The 20,798-nt window shown below is 45.1% G+C and overlaps 1 protein-coding gene and 1 long non-coding RNA gene across 2 annotated transcripts; one reads left to right on the top strand and one right to left on the bottom strand.

Annotated features, from left to right (window-relative positions):
* Positions 1-13,568: 13,568 nt before the first annotated feature.
* On the bottom strand, positions 13,569-17,816 carry LOC125529534 (sugar transporter ERD6-like 4). The gene is made up of 17 exons (XM_048693946.1): positions 17,342-17,816; positions 17,158-17,247; positions 16,568-16,627; positions 16,412-16,477; positions 16,092-16,157; positions 15,921-15,996; positions 15,567-15,631; positions 15,393-15,485; positions 15,209-15,289; positions 15,038-15,122; positions 14,903-14,949; positions 14,767-14,829; positions 14,627-14,686; positions 14,455-14,520; positions 14,301-14,360; positions 14,079-14,193; positions 13,569-13,974 (listed from the first exon to the last, which is right to left on the bottom strand). The coding sequence occupies exons 1-17, from the start codon at positions 17,645-17,647 to the stop codon at positions 13,862-13,864; spliced, it is 1,512 nt and encodes a 503-aa protein (XP_048549903.1). The 5' UTR covers positions 17,648-17,816; the 3' UTR covers positions 13,569-13,861.
* A 710-nt stretch (positions 17,817-18,526) lies between these two features.
* Positions 18,527-20,099, top strand: LOC125539234. Its single transcript, XR_007296730.1, has 2 exons — positions 18,527-18,882; positions 19,850-20,099. It is a non-coding gene; the product is annotated as an uncharacterized LOC125539234 (long non-coding RNA).
* Positions 20,100-20,798: the final 699 nt, after the last annotated feature.

Raw genomic sequence — 20,798 nt, 5'->3', positions numbered from 1 at the left:
CGCTCCTATGTAAGCGTCCAACACCCAAGTCCTATCCAAAACCCTCCCGCGCTATCGCTTCAACGGACGACTACCCGCGCCGCATTTATGCCGGCTCAGAGTCGCGGTGGCCGACATTGATGCCACCCACCTCCGCCCAGAGCCCTGACCACGCGTAGGAGCGCCAGTTTAGTTTTTTTTTAGTTTTAGTTACTTCATCTTGTTTTATGTAAAATTTGTCTAAGTTCGAATGAAAATCATCCAGTTTGTTTAAACTTACATCAAATTTATTTGTTTTTGTTAAATTCTATTTGAAATGTGACCGGATGTTTGTGGCTAGCTTGGATCGCCGGTGTCCATATCAGTATTGCCGGTGAGGAAGAAACCACTATGAATCCTCGAGTGCGCACCCAGCTCATCCGCTACTCGGTTGCTCGGGGCAACTTTAACACCGTGCAGTAAAACAGACACATCAAATGTTCATGAACACATCTGACTCAAACGTGTTCGTGGACAACGATAGACGAGTCGGCCACTCATTCCGGCGATCTTTCACAAAATTCATGCAAACCGGACAATATTTGTTAAATTTAGATATATCACCAACCAAAAAGAAGAAATTAACAAAGTTTAACTAAACCAAACAAAATTTAAACTAAACCTAAGCCAGGTAACTAGACAGTGTCCTTGCAGGCATGGTCTCCGAGGCCGCCGGCACTTACGTCGTCGCAAATGTCCTTCCAGCGGCTGAAGGCCTCCCAAGGGTCCCGGCAACCCTGATCGGCCACCTTTGCCAGATGCTCGATAATGGACTCTGGCCCGCGCCGCCCGCTCTTGCCCTTGTCGGTGATGCGTTGGGCCAAGTGCTCGGACTCAGTCAACCGCAGTTTGTAGTGTTGGTCATGGATCCGATAATGACAGCGGAAGGATGTCGCGCGGTTGTCCTGGACCAGTCCTAGGCTCAGGCCAACGTCAGGTCTGGGTCAGCGAGGACCTGGTTAAGCGCCACGTCCGACGTCACCAACGATGTCCGACGCGCCACATTGTACCGCTCAAGCGCGCCCCATCTACTATCGCCTTGTCGGGTGCCGTCCTACTGCAAGGAGTGAATTGCAAAAAACCACCACATTTGAAGTTCTCATTCGGAATTGCCACCACATTTCTTGAGCACCCCAAAAATCTACCTTTTTTCTTATTAATTTTCTCAATAAACACTGATGAGCGATCTGTGCCAAATTAATCTGATTTTCTCAATAAACTTGGATGCCAATGCCCGCGGAGGTCTTTAGACGGCGAATTGTCTTCATTGGCAGGGGCTGCTCAAGGTCAATGGGATGTTGACAGGGTCCCTATCGGTATGAGCAACCTGCGAGACTACGCTGGATGATCGAGATTCTTGGGATTTGTCCATTATCCAAGCGGAGGATCTAGATGGGCGTCAGTATAGATGCGATGACCATAGCGCCTTTGGGTGGCTGTCCAAACAACTTTTGGATCCGGAGTGAATCAAAATAAGTATTTTATACCAATTATTTATCTAAAATTATTTTATCATACTAATATGTTAATGACTTTATTTCTTAGTATAGTTGATTAGCCACATAACATGGTTGTGTAATATTAATTATGACATCATTTTGTAATGTTTGTTACTCAAAACATCAACTCTGCCAAATTTTAACTGTATGTTTTAACGAAACATATGTTTAAATAAAAGTTGGAAAATTTTATAAAACATATCTACATATTTTTGTATATTTGTATGTGTTGCTATATATTTTAATATTATCAAATATCACTGTAGATATCTCTAAAACTGTATTGTGTAACTATTGTCTTAATAGTGGTGTCTAGTATATTATTAGATAAACATATTTATAGTACCTTCTAGAGTATAAATTTACCTTTTCATTTTCTTTTTTTCCATGCCTATGCATAACTTTTGGTCTTGTGACCTTACTAGTTGTTGGCATGTTTATGCGTGTGTGTTGGGTTGGCTGTGTGCATCCTAATTATGCAGAGGTCGGGTGTGTGCTCATATTGTATCTTCTCGTGCTCCATTTGAGTCAATAAAATTCATCCTTTATCGAAAAAAAAGGTTCAGTAATAAGTTGGCAAAATATGATAGTAGGCTAACTAATCTCACTGTCGCCTGCTTGATTTCATGTCATCTATTAGAATGGTTTGTTTCTATGGGCTTAAATGGATAGTAGTATACAATGGTTGCTATGGATATCAAGGCCCGGGGCGGTCGCCTTCTTTGCCCTGCCTATGGGCCAGCCCTGCAGCATCTATATGTGGCAAGGGTGTTCCTCCTAGGAAGCTTAGTTGCTCTGCTTCCCCTGTTTGGGAAGAACTGTTATGTATTCTGTTGAAATCGTGAGATTAGTTAATTAAGATGATTTTGTTGCTGTGATTTCTTCGCGTGATGCTCCGTGCTCCCATCTTGCCGGACGTCAAGTGTGAAGTACTGCTCTGTCCAGAAAGGAGCGAGTGCAGCGAGAGGACGCATGCTCCGGCCGTGGTGGTGCCGTGCGCACTCTGATCACGGCCGGGCGAACCCGCTGGCGAACGCACATAATACAACGCCTACACACAACACGGCCCGCACCGAGCACCGTGCATGCCCAGCACTATGTCCAACAGCTTCACCGCCCGCATCAGTCCAGACCAACCAGTCCGGACTCATTTTGCCGTCTAATGAGGCACCACATTTGTCACCGTCGCTGTCATCCTCAGGCTTCGAGTAACAGAAGGGCGCGGGGTAGCGACGCAACCACCACGGAGGTGGGCGGCATCAATGACAGCCGCTGCGGCTCTGGACTGGCATGAATGTGGGAAGTGGCGTGTCTTTTGGAGTAGTGGAGCGGAAAGGCTTTGTTTGGGACCTGGGTGTTGGACACTTACATAAAAGTGGCCCGGACGCGCTCAAAGCCTCCCAGTTTGCTTCCGGATAATAGGGAAATGGATGTTTGAACCAGTCCACGGACGGATGGGGTATCAGGTCACACGTACAAGATCACTGTCAGTTTAGTTTTAGTTATTTCGTCCAGTTTTATGTATAAATCATCTAAATTTGAATGAAAATCATCCAGTTTGTGTAAATTTGCATCAATTTTTTTTGCTAAATTCTACTCCCTCCGTCTCAAAATTCTTGTCTTAGATTTTTCTAGATATGAATGTATATGGAGTATTTGAAATGTGACCGGCTTTCGTATGGGTATCGAGACACTTTTCCAGACTGGTCCATAGATAGATAAATGTCTGGTTTAGGGGTCCACATTGGAGCATAGGTTACAATCACTTACACAAACTTTACTACACGGACAATATTTATTAAATTTTGATATATCATCAACCAAAAGGAACGAAATTTAGCAACGTTCAGCTAAACCCAATGAAACTTAAACTAAACCTAAACTAAACTAAGCCAGGTACTAGACGGTGTCGTCGCAGACATGGCCGCCGCCGGCACCTTTGTCGTTACCGCGGCCCTTCAAGCGGCTGAAGGCCTCCCAAGGGTCGTGCCAACCCTGATCGGCCGCCTTCGTCTGGCGCAGACGCTTTGAAAACAAACTTCGGCCCCCGCCTGCCTTTGCCCTTGTCGGAGATGTGCTAGGCCAAGTGCTCAAACTCGATCAACCCCTGTATGTACTGCTGGTCGTGGATCCGGCACCGACAGTGGGCGAACGTCCACGTGGTGATGATCCTGAAATGATCCTCAGCTTAGGTCAACATGAGGTCTAAGTCGGCGAGGACCCGTCCAACGCCACGTTTGGACGTGACGAACGCTGGCTGACGCGCCATGTTGTGTCGCTCAGGCGCACCTCATCATCAGCTAGCACCTAATCGAGTTCCATCCTAGTGCCCGAGGCCATGGCTCGTGCCACCGCGACTGAGGTAGTGAATGATGCGGACACTCGTTGGCGCTTCCTCCTAGTTCATGCGATATGCGGCACTAATGCGGAAGGCGGGCGTCGGTCACGTCCGCTCTGAGTGGCATGAGGTTTGTGAGATTTCAAACATTCCGACCATGCCGCTGACGTTTGATGCATTGTGAGATTTTTACCATCCATACCGAGCCGCAGACGTCGGATGCAAAAAATTGTCCGGACCACGCTTGATGCATGGTGTTGGATGTCAGAAGATGTCCGGACCGCACGGACCATTCCTGGATACTAGACCCGCTGCATCAGTTCCCAAGGCTCCAATGTAAGAGGCATCAATATTCAGTTTAGCGTAATCATCAGGGGGTTTTGGTCCAAACAGCACCCTACGCTTCGGTACAACCCCCCACCAAAACGTATAAAGGGCAATATAGTCTTTTCACGCACCTCTCCTTTTTCATACGCATGTTCTGTTGCACGCTGTACGTACGAGGAGCCCATTTATGTGCTAACACCCACAGGTTGGCCCATTAATATATTTTTTAATATGCAAAAACAGATGCGGATAGTGTGATTCGAACTCATTACCACATTACCACATTGTATTCATACAGTGCACTAACCAACTGGTAGAGCTGATGCTGGCGTACAGACCACAACTTTTCTTATTCTTATGCTAAACAACTCGTGAACAACCTATGTACCCATGCGTTCTACAAATGTTTCTCGGCCGCAGCCGTGCCCTCGGACGTGACGTAAACAAGAAAGGCAACGCCTTGTTTAATTTTTTTCCCGGTTTTGTCTAGCCAATTTTCTACTGTTTTTTTCTCGATCTTCTTCTCTTTTTTTCATTTTCTTTTCCTTTCTAAAATTCACGAAATTTTTCTAAAATCCAGAAATTTTCATAAATCCGTGAACTGTGTTTTAAGTCCGTGTCTAATTTCTTAAACTTGTGAACTTTTTCCGAAATCACTGATTTTTTTTCAAATACATGAACGATTTTCAGATCCGCAAACCTGTCTCAATTTTTACAAACTTTTTCTAAAACCCATGATTTTTTTTCCAAAAACTCGTGCGAACAATCTATGTCCGAGTGAGAGGAAAGATGAACGAGAAGGAAATAGCCATTTCCTCTGCTTGTCATAAGCATCGGTCTTCAATGTACTCTTTGTTTAGGATATGGACTGCTACCCTGAATATTCACTAGTTTCGAACTAGGAAGGTTCATACAAACAGTTCGTATTCTTCAAAATGAGAGCATTGATGACTGTTGTATTGTTTTAAAATTAACTTTTTTTGGTTCTTGTATTATTTGTCCTGTGACATTTTTTTTGTCACGTAGCATTTTTTTCACATCCATCAAGTGAATCCATTTATTTCCCATAGTATTCTATCATCATGGCAAGCATCCATGTCAAGTTTTATTATTTTTTGTTATTCTATGCATTTTCTAGGGTTTTCTCAGTGGAAAGTCCCTAAAATACTTACCGCACGTGACGCAACGTATGTTTACTGTCCGAATTCATTTAATTTTTGCGTGGAGTACTAGGGTGACCATATTTATTCATATTTATCGCAATGTTACAAAATGTGCAGCATATTTATTTATTTATTCATATTTTTCAAAAAGTTCGAAAATATCAAAAAATGGTCGCATTTTTAGAAAAAAAATCAGATTTTTAAAATTGTTTGTGTTTCCAAATATTATTCTGAATTTTAAAAAAAATCTTGGTTTTCAAAATTTATTCAGAGTTTAAACTCTGTTCTACTTTTCGGAAAATTTGTATGCATGTTAAAAAAATCAATTTTGAATTTTTTTGCGTTCAAAAAAGTCACGTTCAAAATTCTAAAAAATTGTTCAGCTATGTCGCTGTTAATAGTCTTAATATACCGCGCTGCTCCTATGTCACTAGAGTTGGGTCAGTCTAGTGGTTGGCTCATTTTCCTGAGAGTGCAAGGTCCTATGTTCAATACCTGACGCGTGCACATTTTTTTTAGGATTTTCCAGTGTTTCAGATAGACCGACTTGCTGTTGGGCCGGCTCAGGCTACTGTTAGCCGCTGTTTATTTTCGCGAGCTGCCTCAAAAAAAAAATCGTCGCTGGCGTATTTTGAAAAAAAGACCATCATACCCTTTATTATGAAGGAGTATGAAGAGATCTCCTCCGTTGATGTGTTTAGGGGGGTTGTACCAAAGCGAAAGTGTATCTATATTGCAATTTTCACTTGCATTTTATTTTTGCAGCATCCCGCCTGCCCATGCTACAACAAATACAAAACCAAAGTATAATCTGATGAGAGTCACTACACAGGCCCCCTTTACAAAGCCAACTCAAACTCTGAAACAATATTGTACAAGAATATACACAGCGCTGTGTGGACAGAAAAACAAAATGCCTGGCCTTCATGGAGATAGACACATGTGGTTCAGGTTACAATCGATACAAACAGTATCATCTAAGGGCGATACTGATGATCATCTCTGACCAGGAGCCGTCCAGGAGACGTCAGATTTGAGAATCCAACGGCCCAGGATCTTGTATCATGGTATCATCTAAAGCTTGGTATCACTAGATATTTTCCCCTACGGAACCTCCTCTTGGACACTGATGATCGTCGACGTTGTCACAGTAACAACTATAAACTCTTTGAAAAACTAAAAAGATCATTACATGCTGTTCAAAATGGGAGCACGACACACAAAAGCTTTCAATGTCATAACAAAAGGAAGAGCAAGTACGCACGTACAATTGTACGCAGCACACTTAAACAACATCATCAGCAGCACCATGAGTGGCAGCAGTTGTTGCATCGTCAACACTCCCGACATGGTAAAGCAACGCCCATAGGAGCGTTATCAGCTCTCCGCCCCGGGCAATGGCCTCCGCATGCTCGTCCATGTCGTCACAAGAAGCGGTTTCCGACCAGAACTCAGCAAGGGCCTTCCACGCCACCTCCTCTCCTTCCGGCAGCTCCGCCAGCCGCCACCCAAGCTCCACACCATCCCTAAGCACATGGTGCTTTGACCGCATGCTCAGCAGCTCGACCAGCCGCCCATAGTCCATTTCGGACGTTGATATTGTAATGCCAGAACCAGCAAGGGAGCGTTCGGCATCCTTCTTGACGGCCGTGTACAAGCTCTTGCACCAAACGGCATCATCGGGGAGTAGCTTGGGAGAGTACGCCACCAAATAGGCGCAGTATCGTGACAAGTGAGTGGCGACGATCTCATGGTCGGAGAGAAGTTGACGTTGTGAACTCGCCATTGCAAGGATGCTTGTGGCGACATGACACATGAGCATGGCATCAGCTACTCCTTTGGCTCCATGGAATGTCCAAAGGAGTTCCCTGCCGACCTGTAGCTGTAGTCGTAGAGGTGTTGCACCAGGGTTGCTTCGGTGCCTGATTTTTTTTTGGGTCGAACATTCTCACTGCATTGACGACGGCAACCTTCACCACTCTTGGGACCTTCTTCTTGTGGTCAGGGAGATGAAAGATAAGTCGAAGAATAACCATTGGATTAATACTTGGGTGAACCACTAGGATTGGCACTGGTTCATCTTGTCCTCCCAGTTCCCCAACAGCTTGCATCTGGAGCTCAGCACGAGACCAATGCATTTACCAACTATCAGAGATCGCCGCCAAGATGTATGTGTTACGTAGCCACAAATTAGGGCTACTTTGGTCCAGTTGGAGCAAGTGCAAGAAGTAATTTCCCTCACTTCAACAAGCACAACTAGTGCAGCAAGCAGATATACCGGAAGAAGGTCAAAGTATAATATTCCTTGATACAATTCTCCCAAACGCATCTCATCAATAGGGATATACATAGTGTCAGAAGGAGAATGACAATACACTCTATGGTAACCGATCTGGCAACCATCCGGACCACTAAACACAAGTACACAATACACGATGGCAATTAAGCAGTAGCCGATGCTTGAGAGTGAAACAGATATACTCAATATGGGTAGCCATCTTCGTGAATATGATATTGGAATGGATGTATAATAGTAATCATGAAGAAATGAAAGCTCATGTGCAATCACCCCAAGGACCCTTTCATCATCAGAATCCGTGAGCAACAAATGTCTTATAAAGTTGCTTACTTTCATAGAGGCATCCTCACTAATTGTGTACCTTGCAAACCGACACCGCAATAGCTTGAACAATGCAAATGAAAGGCATAAATCCTTGTGTTGCTCCGTTGGCCTCGGAAGGACTGTATCATCCAACTTCCAAACTTGGTCGATCGTCACTATTCCATTGTTGCTCATCCTTGTCAAGCTGTAGCCATGAGGTTGGTTTTCTACCAAAACATTGCCCTCTCTCATAACTATAAGTGGAGGAGGTATCTGCTGAGTTACTAGTCTAGCATGATGGGTTCCATAGCGTAGTTGATCCATATATCCAACAATGAGACGAGGATTACGTCCAAATGCTAATGATTTCTTGGCTTTGTACCATGCATAGTACTTGAAAAGCAGTTTGGCCAGGATAAGAGCATATGGTATTGCAAAGATGAGATAATAGATATTATCTTTAGACCATTTGACATATCCAGATGGATGACCACCTGACTCTATGATGATGTAGGCAAGGTAGGATGTCCATATTGCTTGAAGAAGCTGCACTTTAGCAGGGGTGATGCTTCGACCTTCTCTTGAATCACTGGCCACTATCGCGGTGGCATTGGTACCCACGATCTGCACAAGACCAATCCACAACATGACCAGGATCATGTGAATAATCGCTCCACAGTCAGCTGTTATGACTCGGTCGGATTTTATGTAAATGTTGAAGGTGTAAGGATTTTTTAAGGTGGAGGCAAGATAGGAGACGATGGGAAGGAACAAGGTGGTAGCTCCTAGATAGAGGAAGCGGATCAAAGGATGGCGGCGGTAGCGATGCCCGTAGGCGCCTATCCCGGCTATGACTACCATCAACATGGTGTTCAGCACTAGGAGAGCGTCGACACCCAATAGGAATCCTCTCACATGCTTGGATAAGAAACGCAATTCATCATCAGTGCAGACCTCGGTTGAATTTCCATGCATGATATATATTTACCTGGTTGTCAAATTCGAACATTAGAATACTATAGTTATTATTTGGGAAATTATCACCAAGATGCACCATTCCAAACAAAGGTATAGTAGCCTTTCTCATCAATGTGACACAGAGTCAATTGGTTAAACCATAGTGAAATGACCATACCGACCTCGTCAGAAACCATGATAAATGTTGCTAACTTTTAGAATAATTCGAGGCACTCTGTCGATCTACCGAGGACCAAGCAATCACACGAGGCATGACACCGAGATTTGTTAACGAGGTTCACCGATATGGCTACATCCCCGGGGCATGACTACGGGCGCTCCTCCCCATGACACCGTCACAATACTGCACCCCGGCCGCCCGGGCGCCGGCACACGCCGCCGGCTCCCCCGCGTGCCTGTGCTATTATGTTGGCATAGGTTACATCGTGTGTCTACCCCCGATATATATGAGAGGCCTAGGATACAAGTGTCCTACTTGGACACGACTCCATATCCTGTCTACACACCGTACGAGTCCAAGTCCAACTGTAACCTAACCTGTATAATAATATTCGATACAATTCTAACAAACTTCACCTTGGCGAATATTCTTCACCAGCTTGAATTCATCCATGCATCAAACTCCTTGTACATTGGACTTGAGATACGCCATGAGCACCGCTGCTACTCCCAGACTCCATGTGACTCCACCTGCAACTGTTGCCCCTTCTCGTCTTCTTCACAGTCAACACTCGAGCAAAAATCAAGTTTCTCATTACTCTACTTTGTGCTCCCAACTTCCGGAGTGTCCGTTCAACACAATCACACACCGACCACTGTCTGAGTGAAAATGAACAACTCACATATTGGACGCCACATATAAGAGTTACCTGAACTCAACGTCACCGCTCTTTCTTGACTGCTTGTCTGAAACTTGAAGGAATTTCACCGTCGCCCTGTGTCACCCTGAGTCAAATTCACAGTTGTCTCACCCCTTTTCCGGATAGTCTCTGGCATGTCCCACAGCTATAGCACTCCGCCTCATTCTGTATTTGTCATCCGCACTTTGCCATGTGCACTGAACAGAATAGAATATACGACCATGTACTCTCTCAGCTTTTGACAATTTCAGACTTTCCGCCACTTTCTCAGATTCTCCATGGTCAACTCCTGTCCATCAACTAGCACTGATAGACCCAGTCACCAACTTGAAGCTGGTACTCATCAACACTACTTCAGCACCCCTGCACACTTTGTCTGGCCACATGTCTGACCACCAGTGCCTTGGCCTGTCGCTGTGTCCCGTGCTTACCGCACGCCTCGCCGCTATCACCGCGTCGAGCCTCTGCTGTCCTGGTCGAGTCTCCCGGGTAGCTAGCCCCCACTGCCTCAACCCCCACTGCAGAGAACCATCGATCATCACCAACCGATGCCGAGTATCACGCCTCCATCAGACCACTGGCGCCCAGTCCGATCCACGTGTCTCTCGCTTTACCCCCTGAAATAGGCTTCGACTCTCCGTTAACTTACGCCGTAGCCCCTCCATCAGCACAGAGTGTAGTCATCTGTCAGACTCCAGCTCCATCTTCAACATGACTCCATGGTGGTTGTACGAGCCACCCCCACGCCCTGTCGACTTCAAGCTCTCATGTGTACACAACCTTCAACCCTGCGTCATTGTCTTGTCGAAGCTGCACAAGCCCTCAAGCCTGCACCACGTGTTTCCACGCCCCAGAAGTTAGCCACCATCAGCATCACGCTCCTATGTCGTCGTCGCTGAAATCACCGCCGTCTTCTGCTTTGACCAACATATCCGTCGATCCGTCAGACAGTCCAGTCCGACCCAGCCGAAATTATCCGACTGCAACCATGCTCCACCCTGCGTCGTGTCTGCACATGCATCTCCGTGCATTGCCTTGACGCCCTGCGTATGCATGATCCTGTCACGACACGCTTCAGACTCCTCCGAGCCTTATACGCATGTCACCAACCTGCCAACCTTACGGTAAAATCCCGTGCGCAATTTGCAACACTTCCAAAAGAAAATCATGTTGCATCCCAAAGCCACGTACATACCTTAGTGCAGGTTCCTTTCTTCAAACAAATCTCACGTGTATCTGTATGCACATCAACACAGGCACCGCACCTTCTCGTGCCTCGCCACACATCCCAGGTTGCACATCAGCCTCCAGCCACGCGGACTCATACGGCTTTCAGCCCGTCTCAGCCTCACACAGGCCAGCCCCAGCTAGACCAGCCGTGCGCCGCACTGCGGCCTTAGCCTCTGGCGGCCCTCCCCGTGTACGACGCGCCGCCTGCACACTGCCTCGGATCCGATCGATCCGATCTCGCCCGTTGCGCTGACTAGGGTTGCCTGCTCGCGGCCACCGCTGCCCATCGCTTCCCGCCGAGATGACCTCGAGTACGATTTTGCAGCCGCTGTTTCCGTCCGAGACTCCAGCCGCTGCACTCATGCGCCTGTACGTTGCTCCGCACGATTCCCGATTGCTTCTACCCGATCTCGTCGACAGCGCACCGTATGATCTCCACAGAACAATCACTTCCGCACATCGTCTTTGCGCCGAGCTCGACCACGATCCATCCTCTAAATCAACGAATCCGCAACCTCATTGTAACCTTGCTCATGATACCACTTGTTAGAATAATCCAAGGCACTCCGTCGATCTATTGAGGACCAAGCAATCACACGAGGCATGACACCGAGATTTGTTAACGAGGTTCACCGATATGGCTACATCCCCGGGGCATGACTACGGGCGCTCCTCCCCATGACACCGTCACAATACCGCACCCCGGCCGCCCGGGCGCCGGCACACGCCGCCGGCTTCCCCGCGTGCCTGTGCTATTATGTTGGCATAGATTACATCGTGTGTCTACCCCCGATATATATGAGAGGCCTAGGATACAAGTGTCCTACTTGGACACGACTCCATATCCTGTCTACACACCGTACGAGTCCAAGTCCAACTGTAACATAACTTGTACAATAATATTCGACACAATTCTAACATTAATTAATTAAGGCGCACCACGTACTAAATCTTGCTAACTAATTAAGGAGTACCTGAAGTTACGGTCCAGAGCACCAAGGTATTTCTGCTCGATCGACCCTGCGTCCTGACAGACTGATTGCGATGATGCGCTCCGCGTGACGTGGATATGGCCAAAGTACGTAGTACATGGAGTACTTAACGAGTGCAAATAACCTCGGTTAGTACGTCCCCTCTTTTTGTCCTTTTAATTTGATTGCGCATTGCTGAGATCAGAATCGAGAGAGAGGGAGGGAGGCACCACCTACTGTCCTTGTTTCAGCTGGAGAGCTAGCCTCGGAAGTAGTTTCCTTTTTGGTATTTTCATAGAGACAGCAACGGTGTCCCCAAGGCTCTCAATCGGCCTTGCCGTACCACCACAATGTTGGAAATGTTGACAAGAAGAATGTGTCTCCTGCTCTGTTTACCCATCTAAAACAAAATCAGTGTTCTTGCTTACATTTTTATTTAGTTTTGCAAACCTCACGGCTGACGGTAATGGTACAGTAATAAATGGAACACCAAAGTAATCTGCCGAGTCACTTCATTGACTGGGGGGTAGTCTCTGTCGACTGCATCGCTGGGTGTGTGTGTGTGTTTTAATTATTTGGATTGCTTACCACATGTGTCATGTGGTGTGTGTGTGTGTGTGTGTGTGTGTGTGTTTTGAGAAGAAGAAGACCAGATTACCCTGGAGCAGAATACACTTTGTTTCTGCACTTCTTTTGGACTGGCCTTGTCACGGATGGGGGGATAGGCCAGCCCATGAACACGAATAAAACTGTGTGGGTAGGTAACTGGCCCCCCTCGAAAAAAAAGGTGGGTAATGGGTTTTGCAATCCGGTCTGTTAGTAGTACGGTAATCGAGGTGGAAAACCGAAAACACTGCAGGCAGAAGGGGAGAATTTCGGGGGCTCCAAGGAGGGAATTCGGCCTGACCACCCAAACGAAATCAGTTGAATTTTTTAGAGCTATGGATTGAACTGGAAAGCCAACAAAGACACGTCTCACACTCCCACTGGACAAAAATCCGACCTAAACCGAAATGAACAGACGGCCGATGATTAGACAGTTCCTAGAACATTTATGTTGCGGTTGCAACACACGTGCAATTATCTAGTATGAGTATAAGACAAGGACAACCTGAAGTTCATTGTCCAAGGCCATCAATCTAAAAGTCAAGTCAGAAGGCCTTGCCACCATAATGATGGAAATGTGACAAGACTGTGTCTTCTGTTCTGTTTACCCATCTTTTTTTCGTGAATACGCAAAGCTTGTGTATCTTTCATTGATAGAAGGAGTTGAAATGAGAATACAGAGGGGTACATCGCATGGCACAACCAGTGATGGCATGAACATGGTGCCCAAAACAGAGAGACATGAAATGCTCAGCCTAAATAGGAGGTACAACACAGCGCTAAACCTAAACTACCCAGACCAACAAAAACAACCCAAACTAAGACAATGCCCTAACACTCGGAATCTAGTACCAGACACGGCATAAGCCAGCAAGACGGCGCCTTTATGAAAGGGAACGACGCCATGACGCCGCTGTTGTCGGACTCAAGGAACTGGATATGGGGTTTCCCCGGCACTCGAAGAGCCGTTTACCCATCTCAGAAACTAGTATTCTCGCTTACATTTTATTTCGAAAAATCTCGGCTGACGATGGTACAGTAAACACAAAACCGCAGTATAATCTGATGAGAGTCACTACACAGGCCCTCTTTACAAAGCCAACTGAAAGTCTGAACCAATGTTGTACAAGAATATACACAACTTTGTATGGACAGAAAAAATGCTTGACCTTCATCGAGGAAGAATCGTCTTGGACTTGTACAAAACTAAAACAATGCCCAACTTGCAGAACAATGCCATTCAGGAAGAATTACTCCGGCCTCCGGGGCTCAGCGGAATGACCACTGTATCTCCTCGAGCGTTCTTCCCTTGGTTTCCGGCACCCAGAGGATGACGAACACGAGTGTAAAGGCGCTCACGAGCATATAGGACACAAAGGTACCTGCAGAGATAATTGTAAAACATAAGTAACTTGCGTCAGGCTATGGCTTCATAATAATTCTGCTACTCTAGGGGAACAGAGAAAGCACAAGAGTGAGTGTGAACCTCCAGCACTCCAGCTGAGCAGCAAGTTTGCTGTCATCGTTATCCCAAAGGAAGTGAGCCAATTGGCAAGCGTCGCGAAGCTTCCTGCAAGACTCTTGATGCTCACCGGAAGGATCTGTAAACATAACAAGTCCAAAAGTATGGTTATGTGAATGCTCCAGTGACAATGCGACATAACAAAATAGTTTTATGAACTATGATGAGTATGCAAATTCTAAGTACCTCAGACATTATGACCCATGGAATGGCGCCCATACCAAAGGAGAAGGCGATAACATAAGCCTGAATGAAGTGTCAAGTTAGTATTTCAGGCACATCTTGCATATTTGCGATGTAATTTTTCAGACCAAACAATTTAACTGACGGATGAACGTACCACAATAGCAAGCAAGGAGACCATGCTCAATATGTAATACATATGAGAATCTTGTGAAACAGTGTCCTGGAAAAAAATTAAACCATCATTATATAAGAAAATGTTCAGCAGATTGACAGAACAGGTCCTGTGATTTATTGTGTTACCCTGTAGTACAGAAACCTGAACATACCTTGATAAAAAATATGACGGCAACCGCAAGAAGGCTTATAGTCATCCCAGCAGAAGATATCTGGAAGTTGAAGTGAGAGCTAGATTATAGTTACAGACAACTACAGTAACAAACTAGTTTCACAGGGAGGAGGAAGTTACGATGAGTAGGATACGCCGGCCAGCCCTGTCTAGTAACCAGGTTGTAACTAGAGTGGCAAGAACCTGATGAAAAATGCTGTCAGCAGCATAATGTGAACTACTAAGAGACAAGAAAAAAATCTGTCGAGTTACACACCTGAATACCTCCAAGCCCACATGTGGCCAAGTCACTGTTTGTAATACCTGAAGAGCTTTTCATGTTAAATCTAGCAGCTAATAAGTTGGCTATAATATAACAATGAAAAACTGTCTAACAAATTGTTCAACTTACCTGCAGCTTTGAAGATGCTACTAGCATAAAACAGTATAGCGTTGATTCCGCTTAGCTGTTGTAGTACAAGCAGGCCAATTCCTAGCTGCCAAGTTGTGCCACAATCACAATTATTACAGGACGTAATTATGAATTTTGGTATGAAATAGACCGGGAAGTTAAGGAGGTTACAATCAGGGGCATGCGGAATTTCTTTTGGTTTAACTCTTGGAAACGGATCGCCGCCCTTTTGTTTGCTGATGTTACTGCTCTCTGCATAATGTTCGCAAACATTAACATTGGTGACTAAGCTAAAAATACTACACATAGATTTTTGCAGTTAGTCAGTCCAGAAGAAAAAAAGGCAGGTGCTTGCCTTTATATCATTCACTTCTGAGGTGATGTCAGTCTCAAATCCCCTCAAAACTTGTAGAGAGGTCTCAAAGTCCTCCATCTTGTTCATCTTTGCCTAAAGATTGATGCACAAAAGTGGTTAATAACAATAATCAGAATGATGCAGAACTTTGTATCAACATTTGCGTATACAAACCAGCCATCTTGGAGATTCTGGAATGAAGAATAGGCCTGGTATCAATATTGTGCATGGCAAGATTCCTACAACAATGACATGCCAGAGATTTGAATCAGAAATAGTCGGAGATTTAGAAGCGCCGGAGCCCACAAACACAAAGTACTAGCATAATCAGCACTGTTTACTGACACAGTATCTTTCTCTCTAAAAACTGAAATGAAATATTTGCCTAGGGTATCTCAGGATTCTAGTCATATTTGTCAACATGGCATTTACTGTTACTACTCTTGTGAACTGAAATATCAGAAGTTTACTGAATACTGACAGCGAAAACATCAAATTCAGTAATGTGTCAGGACTAAGTCATGTTACCTATCACTGCAAGCATCCTCCAAGGAACAAACATGCCGAGAATATAGGCCAACACAATACCAATCGTTACCGACAACTGCAGAATGAACAATTGCATAATTAGTCCAACAAAAAAACAAGCTTAAGTCTTGGTCTGACGAAAAGACAAGTTGCTTGTGAGGATGAGCATACCTGGTTCACGGAGCCTAGAGCGCCTCTCATGTTCTGAGGAGAAATCTCTGCTATGTATACTGGCACCTGTTATGACAAAAATAACAGATCAGGACTATGTCTTGTAACTAGTCCAAGATTCTTTTTTTTCGAAACGACTAGTCCAAGATTCTTCTAACAACAAATAAACACCATACTGTGGATGCTACATGTTGTCCCCATACTACTGACATCCTGTTGATCTTTTTTTCTGAATAACTTAACTAGATAGACACATCGAAACATAGATCTTCAATGCAAAAATATTAAGCAGGCACAAAACAGAGTGTTCTTATACTAACCGTGTAGGATATGACACCGACCCCAAATCCTTCAAGCAAACGTCCCATATACAGAAAAGAAGTGTCCTGTAAAACAAACGCCGACAAGCGTCAGGTTCAGAAGCAGGAACAGCAAGTGGTGAAACAAATTCTCTGGAAAATGCACTACTGTCATACTTTTGCGAAGGAGATGGCAAGCCAGCCGATGATGTTAGGAATAGCAGCAATCATCAATGACTGGAAAATGAATGAGCAAGCTTGTTAGAAATAAACAGAAGAGCATTAGTTCAGCTAGCTACCGAAACATTGCGACGATACGCCCAAAAATCAGAAGTTTGACACATCAGTAATGCTCCACCCCCACATTTGGTTCATTTCAATTCCTTGATTACCATACCAATGACAACCAAGAGCTGACTCATGGACCTGATAAGGTCAAAACCCCAATGCAGCAGATTGTGCCGGCAAGGCAGCGATTCTGGAGCGCATAATTTCAAGTCACCGAAATAAAATGATCAGCATTTGATATACAAAATCACACCCACTTGATTTGATTTGATTTGATTTGAATTAACCGAAAGATTGCATTGCTATTGGTTGTAGTGTACCATCAATCAACAAATCATTGACGTTGACCCTTGTGAACTTTCAGGCCACATGCAGCAGCAAACTAATCCATCTGGCAACGATATACTACTGACAGCTGACAGCAACCGCATAGAGGAATGACCAAGCAGGTCAAGGAAAGAAAGAAAGAAAAATCTCACCCCTTTGCGGCCAATGTGCTCGGCCATCTGCCCGCTGGCGATGGCGCCGACCATGGCGCCGACGTTGGACAGCGAGCCGAACACCGAGAACTGCAGGGCGCGCGGGCAGCGTCAATTAGTACTAAGATACCGAGCCAAGCCAGAGAGAGAGAGGCAATGAATTAATGGAGAATAAACGACGGACCTCGGAGATGGAGAGGTTGAGGTCGCGGATGATGGCGGCCTGGGTGGGGGAGGAGAAGCCGCCGGTGAAGCCGAACTGGATGGGGCCGAGCGCGACGATCATGGTGCAGAGGAAGGCCGAGACGTGCGACTCCCGCATGATGGCCATGGAGGAGGTCCCCGCCGTGAGGCTGGACTGGCGCGACCCCATCCTGTACCAGCTCCCCGTGTTCACCAGCAGCGGCTGCTTCCGCGCGTCATGGTCGCTCCCGCTCTCGTACCCTCCCCCTCCGCCTCCCCCGCCCCTGCCGCTGCTGCCGCCGTTCATGGCACCTCGCTCTCCTAGCTCTCTCTGTCTGTCGATGGCGACCTCGCCGGACGGATGAGCGAGAGAGAGATGGGAGAAGAAGAGGGGGAGAAGATCGGAGGAAGACGATGCGACCCTACGCTGCGCCTCCCGTTGAAATGGGGAAGAGGAGAGGGGCGTGGGTTGTCTGTCCGTCCGTCCGTCCTGCTTGCCGGTCGTGCTCCGAGGCGGGCCCACTTGGCAGTCACTCGGGCGGAGAGCTGGACGAAGTGGTGGTGGGCCCAACTTGCTCTTATCTTACGACCTCTCGCTGTCTCGTCTGGATATTTTTCCGAGCGACGACTACTCGTGGGTCGATATATGGAAAAGTAGTAAGCGTCAATCAATGTCCATAATTGTTCAGAAATTATAAACAACGTTAAGGATTTGGCCCTGGCAAATCAAACGTTTTCGACGACAATTTTGTTGACTCGACGAAGGATGACAAGTTTAATTGACACACGCAACAAATTTCTGATAAAAAACACATTGAGCATGGATTTGTCATGCTTGCCAACTAAATTAGTCATCTCGCGTCACTAAAATTGTCATAGAAAACTTTCGATTTGCCATGATCAAATTCGAAACGTTCGGGATTTATTGGGGTCCTAATTGCTTGCTAAATAATACTCCGACGTTGTGGGTCACTAGATATGGAACATCTTATATTTGTTTACAGATGTAGTTTTCTTTCCTATGAGTACATATCTGGTGGAAACCACATATTCAGTGGAAGCATGGAAACTTCATCCTGTGCCGTTGGATAGGAAGTGTGTGGTGTGAGATGATAAGATGTACAAACTGCAAAAACAACCCCGTAATCTTAATGTACGGTGGTACATTATCCTAACGGAAGCTGAGCCATCCCGTGCCTTAAACCATGGAGCTATCCCGATTCAATTTTCTTCCATCAACAACTAGGGTTAGGAGATCTGGAGATGGTGGCTTCGGCCAACAAGACGCCCTCGTTCCGCGCACGGCCGGCGACCGGCGACCGGCGCGACTAATTCCTCTCCAGCGGCTGCCTTCTCTCCTCTCCGGCCGGTGGCCCACTGCGCCAACCCACCACGACGACCTCGTTCCCGTAGGGCCGGCGACCGACTGGCGCGGCTAATTCCGTTGCGGCAGCTGGCTTCTCTCTCTCCGACGTATGGCGCACCGGGCCAATCCTCCTCTGAGCGCTCCCCATCGAATTGGTACTGGATCCAGGTCCGAAGGTATGAGGATTTCTATCACATTGTTCATCTTGTATGATGTGCCATATTCTCTTCTAGTTGGGCTAGATTTGCCAAGGAAATATAGAGGACAAGGTCGTGGATTCTGGTTGTCTCTTTCAAGATTAGCCTTCTGAACAGGATCTACAAAGCCTTTTTCCTCAACTGAAGCAGTTTCAGTAGCCTCTCTGTAGATCTTGAAAATAAGCATATCCAGAAAACTTTTTACACTAGATATAGCCATAAAGCAACCACGTACACAGTCGTTTATCACAAGAATCTGTCACCAACTGGAATGTAGAACACTTGAACTCTCAGTTTATGTAATGCAAAAAACACATATTTCCAGCATGCATAGTCCATGATCAAAGAACTAATTATACACTGAAAAACTGGGCACACAAGATCAATGTACACGCAAACCAAGATCCAGCAAGTTCAGTTTAGATTTTCGTCTTGAGGAAGTTGGTAAAGTCTAATTCATCTGGTATGTAGTTGTTATATTAATGCAGCAACAGGTATGTCCTATCATGCTAATTTGACAATACTGTACAACATGATGGTTGTTCTAGGCATATTTATTAGTGTATAGTTATTAAATGAAGGAAATCATTACTTCTTATAGACTTTTGTGTGATATGCTGGGATATAAGAAAGGAGTTGAAACTGTTTGAGCATAGGAAAATTGTATGAATGATGTTAGCTATCAGTTTTAATTTATATTGCAATTGATTGGGGAAGTGAGCTGAGATTAGGTATTCCTAACATTTGAATGTTCTTTCTAACATGATTACGGTACATTCATTTGGACTTAGTTTAGAGAATACTTCTAAAATTTTGCTTGCTAATAAATACAACACATTGATGTATCTATATTTGTAGATTTGTTTTGAAATTCGTTTCAAAAAATTAGGTATAATTTCTTGCTATTTTTCCTAGTGCCCTGACCAATTGAACTTTTTTGTTCCAGGTTGCTTGGTGGCACTAGCTTCAGCAAGTTATTAGGACTAATATACTATGGCATTGTGATCTTATCTAGTGTACTGGAGCCATTAGCTATTGGCGCTAGACTTATGCAAGTTATTAGCTAGCTATGTGCTCTATGACTGATCGATGTATAAAGCTACAGATTTGCCATCAGTTAGTGATGCTCTATTTTGTAACTTTGTACTGTAGTAAAGCATTATCTTAAGTGACTGAATAAGATTGATGCTGCATAATGACACTGTGTGCAACTGACCTGATTGCTTTAAGTTTATTATTTAAACAATGATTTCAATTGTTGGAATGTGCTGTGCGAAGTGCAGGTGTGTTCTGGAGCTGGGCAATGGTTTTGATTATGGTTGACGAAAATGATCTGGGCAATGGTTTTGGCTGTTGTTTGTTCTACTTGGATTTGCAAGGAACTGGGCAGACTTCAATATTATATTATGATTCTAATCTAAACGCTATTAGGATATCAAATATCGAATTAAGCTAGCTGTGATATGGGGATCATATATGGAGAAGCACAGGTGTATGTGGGGACATGTGCAGACTTGTTGTAATACTTGGAATCGATAGGGGGTTATGTGTAAAATAGAATGCTGGCAACAGGCGTTTTTCTGCAAAACTGCATGTAGCAGTTATGGCTGAATCTAGTCCATAGATACAAGATCCAACAGCCTATGCTCAAGTTTCCATGCTTCCACTGAATATGTGGTTTCCACCTGATATTGTCTCCTTTCCTATTCTACTTTTTTTGTATGCAAACGGCCATATATTAAGTAACATAAACACTTGCAAAAGCACTCATATGCATCCAAATTCTTAGGGAGTCGAGGTCTTTTTCCTTTTGCATTCCCCAGCGATGGCGTCGGTAGCAAAGCCTTGTCACCTTTTGAGAATGTTTAGATCCACCGGTAGACAATGAATTGTTT

Source organism: Triticum urartu, chromosome 1 (assembly GCF_003073215.2).
Source record: "Triticum urartu cultivar G1812 chromosome 1, Tu2.1, whole genome shotgun sequence".
In the NCBI taxonomy this organism is placed as follows: domain Eukaryota; kingdom Viridiplantae; phylum Streptophyta; class Magnoliopsida; order Poales; family Poaceae; genus Triticum; species Triticum urartu.
The sequence above is the reverse complement of the archived record's forward strand: the minus strand, read 5'-3'. Positions and strand labels throughout refer to the sequence as shown.

Coding starts and splice junctions, on each gene's coding strand:
- LOC125529534 (XM_048693946.1), bottom strand. CDS start 17,647: ATGAACGGCGGCAGCAGCGGCAGGGGCGGGGGAGGCGGAGGGGGAGGG. Junction 15,486..15,566: donor CAGAATCTCCAAGATGGCTG/GTTTGTATACGC, acceptor ATCAATCTTTAG/GCAAAGATGAACAAGATGGA. Junction 14,361..14,454: donor TCTCCTTGCTTGCTATTGTG/GTACGTTCATCC, acceptor CACTTCATTCAG/GCTTATGTTATCGCCTTCTC.